General features: G+C 42.9%; 1 protein-coding gene across 1 annotated transcript; it reads right to left on the bottom strand.

Annotated features, from left to right (window-relative positions):
- Positions 1–14,287: 14,287 nt before the first annotated feature.
- LOC123049656 (auxin-responsive protein SAUR50-like) lies at positions 14,288–14,835 on the bottom strand. Its single transcript, XM_044472552.1, has one exon. It carries the CDS (start codon positions 14,830–14,832, stop codon positions 14,434–14,436), a length of 399 nt encoding a protein of 132 aa, XP_044328487.1. The 5' UTR covers positions 14,833–14,835; the 3' UTR covers positions 14,288–14,433.
- Between the last annotated feature and the right edge of the window lie 282 nt (positions 14,836–15,117).

The raw sequence follows: 15,117 nt of genomic DNA on the forward strand, positions 1-15,117 counted from the left end.
CCCGATGTGCCGACAAATCCCGATAGAAGCTGCACATATCTCGTTCTCAGGGCACACCGAATGAACACTACGTACAACTAAAACTAGCCCTCGAGTCTCCCCAAGGTGGCACTGCAAGTGGCTCTAGTTTGGACCAGCACTCGGAGGAACACTGGCCCGGGGGTTAAAATAAAGATGACCCTCGGGCTCGCGAAAACCCAAGGGAAAAGGCTTAGGTGGCAAATGGTAAAACCAAGGTTGGGCCTTGCTGGAGGAGTTTTATTCAAGGCGAACTGTCAAGGGGGTCCCATAAATCACCCAACCGCGTAAGGGACGCAAAATCAAGGAACATAACACCGGTATGACGGAAACTAGAGCGGCAAGAGTGGAACAAAACACCAGGCATAAGGCCGAGCCTTCCACCCTTTACCAAATATATAGATGCATTAATTAAATAAGAGATATTGTGAAATGCCAAAATATCCATGTTCCAACATGGAACCAACTTCAACTTCACCTGCAACTAGCAACGCTATAAGAAGGGTTGAGCAAAAGCGGTAACTTAGCCAAACAACGGTTTGCTAGGAAAGGATGGTTAGAGGCTTGACATGGCAATATGGGAGGCATGATATAGCAAGTGGTAGGTAGCGCAGCATGGCAATAGAACGAACAACTAGCAAAGCAAAGATAGAAGTGATTTCGAGGGTATGGTCATCTTGCTTGCAAGGTTCTCAGAGGTGTCGAAAGCTTGATCCTCGTAAGCGTACTCAACAGGTTCCTCGTTCACGAACTTGTCTCCCGGCTCTACCCACAGCAAGAACACAAGCAATGGAACCACAATCAATCACGGGAAATGCACAAGCAACATGATGCAATACATGCATGATATGCAAGATATGATATGCGATGTGTATGCGTGCTCCGAAAGAAAAAGGATGAACAAGGAAGTAACTTGGCAAACCAAGTATGCCACTGGAAATATGAGATGATTTCGGTCGAAATCGATATAAAGATCACCGGAAACGGATGCACGGTTTGCAAATGGCAAGCAAAACAAGAATGACACGATTCTGCGATTAACAGCATGATAGCACTTAGAATACATCACGTAACTATGCTACAGCACCCCAACATAGCAACAAAGCATAAGAAAGTTATCTACAGGAGATGCTTGACAAAAGATGAACACTGAGCTACGGCTATATCACAACATAACAGGTTCAAACAAGCATGGAAAAAGTGCAAAAGATAACAGCTTCACAGACAATGAAAATACTGAACATGGCTGAAACAGCAGCAGGTAGCAATGTTCAGAGCAAGCAATCAACATGCTAAAGGAACTTAACATAGCAAAACAAGGCATGGCCTAAATCTACTAAACGCATAGAACAAAAGTCCCTTACTGGCCATGAGCCAAAAAGGATCAGAAGATATGATGGCACCCATGTAAACATAGCAAGTTTCGTTAACAGGTTTCAAACAGCAGAAAACAGAGCATGGCATTAACAGAAATTATGAGGGCATCTTGGTGAGCTTGATTCACTCATTACAAAGCAATGCATGACAAAAAAAGCATACCTATAGCAAGAAGGCATGTTTATGAAGCTAACCATGGCAAGACCAAGTTCATTGCATGTATGGATCAACTACAGCAACCTTGGCAAAATTGAATATCATGTTAACAATCTGCCAGAAACATTTTACAGCAAAAGTAGAGCAAGATTAAGACATGCTAGGGCACTCCATAATTGCAAATAGGGGCATGGATAGATAGAACACAACAATATCTACAAAACATCCTTACTGAACATGTTCAAAAGAAGCACGGATCTCACTGTAGCCACATGGATACATGGCAACAAAATAACAGCAGTAACAGACTTAGCAAAATCCCAAGTCCCTGAAAACAGAAACATCACGAAGCCTAGTTTGCATGCTTGTGCTAGTCACCACATAGATCACAAAAATACATGTCATACACCTCTGTAAAGATGGCATGTCATAGATCAAAACACCTGTAGAGCTCATGCCCATAAGATGCACACATCAAATGTAGCAAAAATAACAAAACACCAAGTTCTGATAAGTAACAGCAGTAAACATCATATAGCACTCTTGCACCAGAGATTTGGGCATCAAGAAGGACTCAATCGAGCATGGCACAATGGAACAAAATAAAGAGCATCTCGAGATGAACATCTCAATATATCATGCATGCAAAACGGAGCAGTATGCGATGAGATATGATGCGATGAACATGAGCACATAATGCAATAATATACGGGACTTGGCAGAAAACGAGGGGATTTCAGCGTCAACCTCCAGATCCAGATCGGGGCGGCACGGAAGTCGAGGTTCACCGGGGTGAGCTCGCCGGAGATCTTGCCGGTGAGGGAGGAGGCGCCGGCGGGGGTGGAGCTCGGGCGCGGGAGGAAGGAGGAAGGCGCCGGCGGGGTCGCGGCGCGCGCGGGCGTCGGCGGGGCACCGAGGACGGCGGCGACCGGCGAACGGCGGCGGCGACGGGGAGACGAGGCGGCGGAGCGGGAACGGCGGCGGGGTGCGCGCCCGTCGACTGCGGGCGGAGCGGCGGGCGACGGCGGGAGCCGCGGGCGCGGGCGAGGAGGCGCGGGCCGCGGGGGCCGGAGATGGGCTCGGCGGGCCGGCGGCGGTGGGGCGGCGGCGCTGCCACGTGGCGGGCGGTGACTGGCTGCGGGCGGCGGCGCGGTTTGTCCGGCGCGGACCGGACGTGTCCGGCACGTGGAGGGAGCGGGGCTAGGGTTGATCTGTGCGAAAAATCTCGGGGGGATCACCTATTTATAGCTAGAGGGAGCTAGGAGACTCCAAATGGAGTGCGGTTTTCGCCCACACGATCGTGATCGAACGACCGAGAGCATGGAAGTGACTTAGATGGGTTATTGGGCTGTTTGGAGGGGGTTTTGCTGCAACACACAAAAGGACTTTGCGGTTAACCGTTGGAGCATCAAACGACCTCCAAATGGAACGAAACTTGACAGGTGGTCTACCGGTGGTATACCAAGGCCACTTGACAAACCTCGGTCCATTCCGAGAACGTTTAACACCCGCTCACAAAAAGAGACAAGAGGGGTGCGCCGGTGCACGTGGGAGTGTCGGATTGCAAAACGGACAACGGGGAAAATGCTCGGATGCATGAGACGAACACGTATGCAAATGAGATGCACATGATGACATGATATGAGATGCATGACATGAACAAAATGCAAAACGAAAACAAAACTCGACCACGAAGGGAATATCATAGCACATAGCCGAAAATGGCAAGAGTTGGAGTTACAAATATGGAAAGTTACATCTGGGGTGTTACAAAACCCTAACAAAACTAACTTGATTACATGATAAATCTCATCCAACCCATAACCGTCCAGCAAGCCTAAGATGGAATTACTCACGCACGGCGGTGAGCATCATGAAATTGGTGATGGAGGATGGTTGATGATGACGATGGCGACGGATTCCCCTCTCCGGAGCCCCGAACAGACTCCAGAACAGCCCTCCCGAGAGGTTTTAGGGCTTGGCGGCGGCTCCGTATCGTAAAACGCGATGAAACTTTCTCCTTGATTTTTTTCTTCCCGAACACGAATATATGGAGTTGGAGTTGAGGTCGGTGGAGCGTCAGGGGGCCCACGAGGCAGGGGCGCGCCCCCCACCCTCGTGGACAGGTGGAGGCCCCCCTGACGTGGATTCTTCTTCCAGTATTTTTAATATATTCCAAAATAATTCTCCGTGAAGTTTCAGGTCATTTTGAGAACTTTTGTTTCTGCACATAAATAACACCATGGCAATTCTGCTGAAAACAGCGTCAGTCTGGGTTAGTTCCATTCAAATCATGCAAGTTAGAGTCCAAAACAAGGGCAAAAGTGTTTGGAAAAGTAGATACGACGGAGACGTATCAACTCCCCCAAGCTTTAACCTTTGCTTGTCCTCAAGCAATTCAGTTGATAAACTGAAAGTGATAAAGAAAAACTTTTACAAACTCTGTTTGCTCTTGTTGTTGTAAATATGTAAAGCCAGCATTCAAGTTTTCAGCAAAGATTATGAACTAACCATATTCACAATAACTCTTAGGTCTCATGTTTACTCATGTCAATGGCATAATCAACTAGCGAGCAATAATAATAAATCTCGGATGACAACACTTTCTCAAAACAATCATGATATGTTATAACAAGATGGTATCTCGCTAGCCCTTTCTTAGACCGCAAAACATAAATGCAGAGCACCTTTAAAGATCAAGGACTGACTAAACATTGTAATTCATGGTAAAAGAGATCCAGTCATAGTCATACCCAATATAAATTAATAGTAATGGATGCAAATGACAGCAGTGCTCTCCAGCTGGTGCTTATGATAAGAGGGTGATGACTCAACATAAAAGTAAATAGATAGGCCCTTCGCAGAGGGAAGCAGGGATTTGTAGAGGTGCCAGAGCTCGATTTTGAAATAGAGATAAATAATATTTTGAGCGGCATACTTTCATTGTCAACATAACAACCAAGAGATGGCGATATCTTCCATGCTACACACATTATAGGCGGTTCCCAAACAGAATGGTAAAGTTTATACCCCCCTCCACCAACAAGCATCAATCCATGGCTTGCTCGAAACAACGAGTGCCTCCAACTAGCAACAGCCCCGGGGGAGTTTCGTTTGCAATTAATTTGATTTGATTTGCATAAAGCATGGGACTTGGCATCCCGGTGACCAGCCATTTTCTCGTGAGTGAGGAGCGGAGTCCACTTCTCTTGAGAATAACCCGCCTAGCATGGAAGATACGGACAGCCCTAGTTGATACATGAGCTATTCGAGCATACAAAACAGAATTTCATTTGAAGGTTTAGAGTTTGGCACATACAAATTTACTTGGAACGGCAGGTAGATACCGCATATAGCAAGGTATAGTGGACTCATATGGAATAACTTTGGGGTTTAAGGGATTGGATGTACAAGAAGTATTCCCGCTTAGTACAAGTGAAGGCTAGCAAAAGACTAGGAAGCGACCGACTAGAGAGCGACAACAGTCATGAACATGCATTAAAATTAATGAACATTGAGTGCAAGCATGAGTAGGATATAATCCACCATGAACATAAATATCGTGAAGGCTATGTTGATTTTGTTTCAACTACATGCGTGAACATATGCCAAGTCAAGTCACTTGAATCATTCAAAGGAGGATACCACCCTATCATACCACATCACAACCATTTTAATAGCATGTTGGCACGCAAGGTAAACCATTATAAGCTCCTAGCTAATTAAGCATGGCATAAGCAACTATAATCTCTAATTGTCATTGCAAACATGTTTATTCATAATTGGCTGAATCAGGAACGATGAACTAATCATATTTACAAAAACAAGAGAGGTCGAGTTCATACCAGCTTCTCTCATCTCAATCAGTCCATCATATATCGTCATAATTGCCTTTCACTTGCACGATCGAACGATGTGAAAATAATAAGAGTGCACGTGCATTGGACTAAGCTGGAATCTGCGAGCATTCAATAAACAGGAGAAGACAAGGCAATATGGGCTCTTGGTTAAATCAACAATAATGCATATAAGAGCCACTTCAACAATTTAATCATGGTCTTCTCCTATCGACCCCCAAAGAAAAGAAATAAAACTATTTACACGGGAAAGCTCCCAACAAGCAAAAGAAGAACGGGAAATCTTTTTGGGTTTTCTTTTTAATTACTACTACGGCAAGAACAGTAAACTAACTAAAAGCTATTACTAATTTTTTTTGTTTTTCTTAAGGTTTTTCAAACACACAAGAAGAAAGCATAAAAAGAAAATAAACTAGCATGGATATTACAGTGAAAGAGTATGAACACCGACATCTAGCAATGAGTGTGTGAACATGAAAGTAATGTCGGTGAGAAATACGTACTCCCCCAAGCTTAGGCTTTTGGCCTAAGTTGGTTTATTGCCACGGATGGCCTGGCGGATATCCATAGTTGTAACCGGGGTCGTACTGAGATGCAACGGCTATTGCCTCCTGAGCTGCAGTGTGGCGGCGAGCTGCCTCCGCCCTCCTCTCATACTCATCTGCCTCCTCTCTGGTAATAAAATGTCTTCCTTTTGCCTGATAATCAAAGAAGGCAGGAGCAGGGAGAGTAATATGGACAGCACGACGTCTGTTAAAGATTAAGCAATACTGGAGGGACTGCTCGTTCCTCTCAAGAAAATGATGATGAACCATGGCATTATAATCTAAATAAACATTAGGCAGCTCAACATCCTACTCACGTATAGGTACCTCAAGAAAATTAGCTAGACAGGTTGCATAAATTCCTCCAAAGAAATCTCCATTAATTTTATTATTATGCAACCTACGTGCAACAATAGCTCCCAAATTATAAGATTTATCTCCTAACACAGCACTCCTAAGAATACTGAGATCAGGGACACACATGTGACATGCTTCATCCTTACCATTGATGCACCTACCTATGAAGAGAGCAAAATAATTTATAGCAGGAAAATGAATACTCCCTATGGTAGCTTGTGTTATGTCTCTAGATTCACCCATAGTTATACTGGCGAGAAAATCTCTAAATTCATATTTGCGAGGTTCACGAGGACTACCCCATTGTGGAAGTTTGCAAGCAGTGGTAAAATCCTATAAGTCCATAGTATAAGAATTCTTATAAAGATCAAACAGGACAGTTTGAGAATTGCGTGAAGATGAAAATTCAAACCTCCTCACAAAGGAACTAGTGAGATAGTGGTACTGGGGGCACTTTTCTGCCTCAAAGCTCACAAGATCGTCATTACGCAAATATGCGTTAAATTCTTCCTTGATTTCTGCTCGATCCATAAAGTCTTCTGAAGGCCACTCACAAGGCCGCACTGGGGCGTCCCTTGGTGGTTCATCATCAGCATCACGCATTGCAAGCCTGGGTCCTTGCTTCCTTGAAGGACCACCTTGGTACATTTTCCTAAACATCTTTCTTCCTCTGAAAGATTTCTGAAATTTTTAGTAACTTCAAATAAAAGTGAACCAAGCTCAACAAAATTGATAGCAACTACTCCTACAAGTGCCTAGAGCCTATATCATGCATTAGAACTACTTGTAACCATATAAATTTGACATGCAAGCTCAAGAACATGGTCACTTAGGCAGCACAAATTTGCAATGAATAAAGCACTAGAACAAAAACTAATTGGACCAATGGAGGAGTACATACCAAGGAACAATCCCCCCAAGCAGTTTTGTGAGACGTGCTTTGAGCAAGGAGATCGAAAATCGCAGCAAAATGAGCTAGAACTCGTGCTTGAGCTGGATGGTGAATTTTTTGGGAGGAAGAAGAAGTGTGTGGGTGCAGGAATAAGTGGAGAGGAGCCACCGTGGGCCCACGAGGCAAGGGGTCGCGCCCTGGACCCTCGTGGCCAGGTGCTTGCTCCCCCTGTTGTGTTCTCAGTGCCAGATATTCTCAAATATTCCAGAAAAAATCATATTTCAATTTCAGGGCATTTGGAGAACTTTTTTTTGGGGTATTTTTATATTGCACGGATAATTCAGAAAACAGACAGGAAAATACTATTTTTACTTTATTTAATCTAAATAACAGAAAGTAAAAGGAGGGTACAGAAGGTTGTGCTTTCTAACTTCATCCATCTCATGCTCATCAAAAGGAATCCACTAACAAGGTTGATCAAGTCTTGTTAACAAACTCATTCCGAATAACATGGAACCGGAGAAATTTCGAATAACACTATGTTACCTCAACGGGGATATGCACATCCCCAATAATAAGAATATCATATTTCTTTTTGACAGTAGGAAGAGGAAATTCAAAACCTCCAATAATAATCGATGGAATTTTTCCAATAGAGTTGATACTATGAACTTGAGGTTGTTTCCTCGGAAAGTGTACCGTATGCTCATTGCCATTAACATGAAAAGTGACATTGCCTTTGTTGCAATCAATAACAGCCCTTGCAGTATTCAAAAAGGGTCTTCCAAGAATAATAGACATACTATCGTCCTCGGGAATATCAAGAATAACAAAGTCCGTTAAAATAGTAACGTTGGCAACCACAACAGGCACATCCTCACAAATACCGACAGGTATAGCAGTTGATTTATCGGCCATTTGCAAAGATATTTCAGTAGGTGTCAACTTATTCAAATCAAGTCTACGATATAAAGAGAGAGGCATAACACTAACACCGGCTCCAAGATCACACAAAGAAGTTCTAACATAGTTTCTTTTAATGGAGCATGGTATAGTTGGTACTCCTGGATCTCCTAGTTTCTTAGGTATTCCACCCTTAAAAGTGTAATTAGCAAGCATGGTGGAAATTTCAGCTTCCGGTATCTTTCTTTTATTAGTGACAATTTCTTTCATATACTTAGCATAAGGGTTCATTTTGAGCATATCAGTCAAATGCATACGCAAGAAGATAGGTCTAATCATTTCAGCAAAGCGCTCAAAATCCTCATCATCCTTTTTCTTGGATGGTTTGGGAGGAAAAGGCATGGGTTTCTGAACCCATGGTTCTCTTTCTTTACCGTGTTTCCTAGCAACAAAGTCTCTCTTATCATAACGTTGATTCTTTGATTGTGGGTTATCAAGATCAACAGCAGGTTCAATTTCTACATCATTATCATTACTAGGTTGAGCATCACCATGAACATCTTCATTAATATTATCACTAGGTTCATGTTCATTACCAGATTGTGTTTCAGCATCAGAAATAGAAATATCATTTGGATTCTCAGGTGGTTCAGCAATAGGTTCACTAGAAGCATGCAAAGTCATATCATTTTTCTTTTTCTTCTTTTTAGAAGAGCTAGGTGCATCTAAATTAGTTCTTTGAGAATCTTGCTCAATTCTCTTAGGATGGCCTTCAGGATACAAAGGTTCCTGAGTCATTTTACCAGTTCTAGTAGTCACTCTAACAACATAATCATTATTCTTATTATTTAATTCATTGAGCAAATCATTTTGAGCTTTAAGTACTTGTTCTACTTGAGTGGTAACCATAGAAGCATGTTTACTAATGAGTTTAAGTTCACCTTTAACTCTAGACATATAATCACCCAAGTATTCAAGCGTATCGGAATTATATTTCAATTGTCTACCAAAATAAGCATTAAAGTTTTCTTGTTTAACAATGAAATTGTCAAACTCATCTAAGCATTGTCTAGCAGACTTATAGCGATGGATATCACCTTCATCAAATCTATAGAGAGAATTTACCTTTACTACCTGTGTCGGGTTATCAAGACCATGAGTTTCTTCAATAGGTGATGGATTAAGATCATATGTTTCTTCAACAGGCGGTAAATTAAGACCATGTATTCTTCAATAGGAGGTAAATTCTTAACATCTTCGGCTTTAATACCTTTTTCTTTCATAGATTTCTTTGCCTCTTGCATATCTTCCGGACTGAGAAATAGAACACCCCTCTTCTTCGGAGTTGGTTTATGAATAGGCTCAGGAGTTGGCTCAGGAAGTGTCCAATTATTTTCATTTGTCAACATATTATTCAATAAAATTTCAGCTTCATCCGGTGTTCTTTCCCTGAAAACAGAACCAGCACAACTATCCACGTAATCTCTGGAAGCATCGGTTAGTCCATTATAAAATATATCAAGTATTTCATTTTTCTTAAGAGGATGATCAGGCAAAGCATTAAGTAATTGGAGAAGCCTCCCCCAAGCTTGTGGGAGACTCTCTTCTTCAGTTTGCACAAAATTATATATATATATATATCCCTTAAAGTAGCTTGTTTCTTATGAGCAGGGAAATATTTAGCAGAGAAGTAATAAATCATATCCTGGGGACTACGCACACAACCAGGGTCAAGAGAATTAAACCATATCTTAGCATCACCCTTTAATGAGAATGGAAATATTTTAAGGATATAAAAGTAGCGAGTTCTCTCATCATTAGTGGACAGGGTGGCTATATCATTTAATTTAGTAAGATGTGCCACAACAGTTTCAGATTCATAGCCATAGAAAGGATCAGATTCAACCAAAATAATTATATCAGGATCAACAGAGAATTCATAATCCTTATCAGTAACACAGATAGGTGAAGTAGCAAAAGCAGGGTCAGGTTTCATTCTAGCATTAAGAGATTGCTGCTTCCATTTAGCTAATAACTTCTTAAGATCATATCTATCATTGCAAGAAAAAATAGCTTTAGCAATTTATTCATCCATAACATAGCCCTCAGGCACAACAGGTAATTCATATTTATTAGGGGGAGAGTCTTCATCATCACTTTCGTCAATATTATCAGTTTCAATAATTTCATTCTCTCTAGCCCTAGCAAGTTGTTCATCAAGAAATTCACCAAGTGGCACAGTAGTATCAAGCATAGAAGTAGTTTCATCATAAGTATCATGCATAGCAGAAGTGGCATCATCAATAACATGCGACATATCAGAATTAATAGCCGAAGCAGGTTTTGGTGTCGCAAGCTTACTCAAAACAGAAGGTGAATCAAGTGCAGAGCTAGATAGCAGTTCCTTACCTCCCCTCGTAGTTGAGGGATAAATTGTTGTTTTTGCGTCTTTCAAGTTCTTCCTAGTGACCAGCAGATATAAATCCCAAGTGACTCAAAGAATAGAGCTATGCTCCCCGGCAACGGCGCCAGAAAATAGTCTTGATAACCCACAAGTATAGGGGATCACAACAGTTTTCGAGGGTAGAGTATTCAACCCAAATTTATTGATTCGACACAAGGGGAACCAAAGAATATTCTCAAGTATTAGCAGTTGAGTTGTCAATTCAACCACACCTGGATAACTTAGTATCTGCAGCAAAGTGTTTAGTAGCAAAGTAATATGAAAGTAACGGTAACGGTAGCAAAAGTAATATTTTTGGGTTTTGTAGTGATTGTAACAGTAGCAACGGAAAAGTAAATAAGCGAAGAACAATATGTGAAAAGCTCGTACACATTGGATCGGTGATGGAGAATTATGCCGGATGTGGTTCATCATGTAACAGTCATAACATAGGGTGACACAGAACTAGCTCCAATTCATTAATGTAATGTAGGCATGTATTCCGAATATAGTCATACGTGCTTATGGAAAAGAACTTGCATGACATCTTTTGTCCTACCCTCCCGTGGCAGCGGGGTCCTAATGGAAACTAAGGGATATTAAGGCCTCATTTTAATAGATTACCGGACCAAAGCATTAACACATAGTGAATACATGAACTCCTCAAACTAAGGTCATCACCGGGAGTGGTCCCGATTATTGTCACTTCGGGGTTGCCGGATCATAACACATAGTAGGTGACTATAGACTTGCAAGATAGGATCAAGAACTCACATATATTCATGAAAACATAATAGGTTCAGATCTGAAATCATGGCACTCGGGCCCTAGTGACAAGCATTAATCATAGCAAAGTCATAGCAACATCAATCTCAGAACATAGTGGATACTAGGGATCAAACGCTAACAAAACTAACTCGATTACATGATAAATCTCATCCAACCCATCACCGTCCAGCAAGACTACGATGTAATTACTCACGCACGGCGGTGAGCATCATGAAATTGGTGATGGAGGATGGTTGATGATGGCGATGGCGATGGATTCCCCTCTCTGGAGCCCCGAACGGACTCCAGATCAGCCCTCCCGAGAGGTTTTAGGGCTTGGCGGCGGCTCCATATCATAAAACATGATGAAACTTTCTCCTTGATTTTTTTCTCCCCGAAAACGAATATATGGAGTTGGAGTTGAGGTCGGTGGAGCGTCAGGGGGCCCATGAGGCAGGGGGCGCGCCCCCACCCTCGTGGACAGGTGGAGGCCCCCCTGACGTGGATTCTTCTTCCAGTATTTTTAATATATTCCAAAATAATTCTCCGTGAAGTTTCAGGTCATTCCGAGAACTTTTGTTTCTGGACATAAATAACACCATGGCAATTCTGCTGAAAACAGCGTCAGTCCGGGTTAGTTTCATTCAAATCATGCAAGTTAGAGTCCAAAACAAGGGCAAAAGTGTTTGGAAAAGTAGATACGACGGAGACGTATCACACTCCAAAGTTAAAGGTGTTCGGCTGGTTCCTCCTCTCCGATAGACTAAACACTCGAAACATACTGAAAAGAAGGCACTATAACATTGGGAATAACTTTGATTGCAGCCTGTGTGACAATCATGTTGAAGAAATGGTGGAACATCTCTTTTTCCACTGCACATTCAGCACCGCATGTTGGAAGATCTTGGACATCATCTGGATCGAACACACTAACAGACTTGAGCTGGTTGAGATTGCGAAAAAGAATCATGCCATACCCGTGTTCATGGACATCTTCCTGGTGGCTGCGTGGAGTTTATGGAAAGAGAGGAATAACAACTTTTCCAGAGGGGTCCCACCGACGATTGCATCCTGGAAACGTAGGTTTAAATCAGAATTTAGCGCCCTGATCCATAGGGCTGCTGAACAAAAGAAACACTTTATTGCTGCCTTTGTAAATTCTTTTGTTTAGATACTAGTTAGCCCCCCCCCCCCACCCCTCTCTCTCCTCCCTTCACCCCCACACCAAAGTGTGTGTCCCCCCATGTAAATAATTGTATTAGAGAGTAATACAAATGCAGTAGGAGTCTTTCCTACTATTTATTTGATCAAAAAAATTAGTCCCTTACGACGGATAATGGATCGGCTAGGTCCCGATTAGAGAAGTAAAACCGCATTCTTACTCCTCGAACCGGTTATAACAGGGGCGGAGCCAGAAAATTAAGTCGATGGGTTCATTGATTGAATTAATTATTTTGAAGATTTAGTGTGAATTAATTGATTATAGTGGCCAATTTCCCAATTCATATAATAATAGTATAGCAATCAAATACAACATAGCAACTAAACACACAATATTTGATATATATTTTTTACTTAATAAATAATATAGTGCAAGACATACCGGTTGGATGAAATTATAAAATTACTTGCTTACACACAGCAAATAACTTCAGGTTTAGCTTCACTCTTCGAAATACTAGAAAAATTGACATATTAGTTTGACAAGTTTATAGTACCATAAATTGAAAGAAGCATGTAAAGTCACTCACATTTTCAGAGTGTGCCCTTTCAATCATCATATGCATTACTTGCCAATATATCACTCCCAACTTGTCCCTCGATGTACTCTGTTAAAAGGTAGCAGCACAAACAAAAGATCTTTGTGCACCTTGTCATTGTTCTCAAGCCAACCATCATATTCCTTAAACCATTTTGGAATAAATCTCGATGGATCGTTTGCATGGACCTTCTGCAGTAATGAAATTTAAGCGGTGACATGTAAGGTCTCCAATTAAATATGTCCGCCTTATGTCATCCTACTTCTTAGGATTTCTTGTATAATCTGAAATTCTCTTCCAATCAGCGGAGTCGTAAGGCATATCATCTAAATTAATTTTTCACCGTATAGATGGCGCTTCGGGAGACTATTTGCAGTAACGAGATTCTGATGCAACATGCCTATATCCAATATGTGCCTTGATGACTCCATCATTATCTGAATTTGATGAGCCTAGATCAATCAAAGTTAAGGAAAAAACAAATTAAAAATTAGGGCAAAGGTCATTAATTATCGCACTAGGCTGAACCGAACATGCATAAGAGAAAGAAAATGTGATGATGGGATCTAATTTCTTTGAATTGGGATTGCATGCCCACCTGCTGTTGCAACCGTCTGGTTGCCGCTGGAGATCAGGTGACACGTCGACACCGTGACGGCGAATAGGGTAAAGAGAGAAGGCTAGAGGAAAGGCGGCGGTCTTGGGGAAGCGACAGTCAATTAACGGGACGTGCATCCTGGTGCGTACGATTGTAGTACGTGATATGAATTTGAGGCACGCACCGAGGCAGTAGTAGTTTAATTGTGCGCCTTAGCTGGGCTACTCACGTTAAAAATTTGTGGACTAAAAGGCTTCTAGCTTGTCAATTCCGATCCAATGGGTTCATCCTTCAATTTCTATTGGGTTCATATACAAAACTACCCACATGCACAACGCTAGCTCCGCCCCTGGGTTATAAGGGATCGGTTAGAAATGCCCTATGGAGTCAGCTTATCAATTAGTTCACCACTACTAGCTTTCAAATTAACACTAATTTTGCACTGTGCGCAATTGCAAAGCCTGGATAGTCATGGACCGAACGAATTATGAGGCCAAACAAATTGCAAGTTACGTAGAAAGAATGGATGCCATTCTGTACCACGCCATTTTGCATGCGACTCATCCTTGGAGAATGGAATACAGAGCATTGAACAACGGAACTAAATTTCTGCACACATGGGGCCTACACCTATACATCTGAGACCATGAACACAAATCTCGTTATCCCGCAGCAATTAAGACGGCTACTGTACTTTGGATCCTACACAGGAGAGGGGCCAACGACGCGCGCGGCGTTCGGGGGATCGGATCACTGTGATCAGCTGCAGAGTGCTAGCCTCCAGTAGTCGTGCTTGGAGTCGACGTGGCAGAGCACGGCGAGGAAGATGTCCTCGTCGCAGGGCAGGCACAGCTTGGCGTCGGCGGCGAACTCGTACTCCTCCCGCGCGCGGTCGAGCAGCTCCCGGAACAGCGGGTGGTCGAGGGAGGACACGCGGACGACGTACCGCCGCAGCTCCTCCCCGACGTACACCACCGTGTGGCCCCTCGGCACGTCCACCGGGATGGCCTCGTCGCCGGCCTCGAGTTGCACCCACGCGCTCGCCGTCGGGCCGAGCAGCTGCAGCTCGGCGCTGAGCTTCCTGCACGCGCCCAGGAACGACCTGAGGAGCCTCCTGTTGGACCGCCGTCCTCCCTTCATGCCGCTCGAACGTACCATGCGTACGTGTGTCTGTGTGGCACTGTGTGGTGACACTGCTGCATATATTCTGTATATATACGCGGCCATGCAACTGGTCCTGTGCCTTGTGGATTGGTCGACATTAATGGTTGTAGCCTCAGAGGCATGTGCTATGTTTGTTTAGCTTGTGGCAAGCTGGAAAACTAGACTCTTGAGGTGACGTTTGGATGTGCGTACGCAAAAGAGAACGAAAGAAAACCGATCGTACATTGGTATATACGTTTGCACGGTCTAGGCCGCAACGGCCAAGGGGATTCCTTATGT

The sequence above is a fragment of the Triticum aestivum genome, chromosome 2D, assembly GCF_018294505.1.
Source record: "Triticum aestivum cultivar Chinese Spring chromosome 2D, IWGSC CS RefSeq v2.1, whole genome shotgun sequence".
NCBI classification, from domain to species: Eukaryota; Viridiplantae; Streptophyta; class Magnoliopsida; order Poales; family Poaceae; genus Triticum; species Triticum aestivum.

What these genes read in the sequence shown, in the direction of transcription:
- LOC123049656 (XM_044472552.1), bottom strand. Translation starts at nt 14,832, where the DNA reads ATGGTACGTTCGAGCGGCATGAAGGGAGGACGGCGGTCCAACAGGAGG.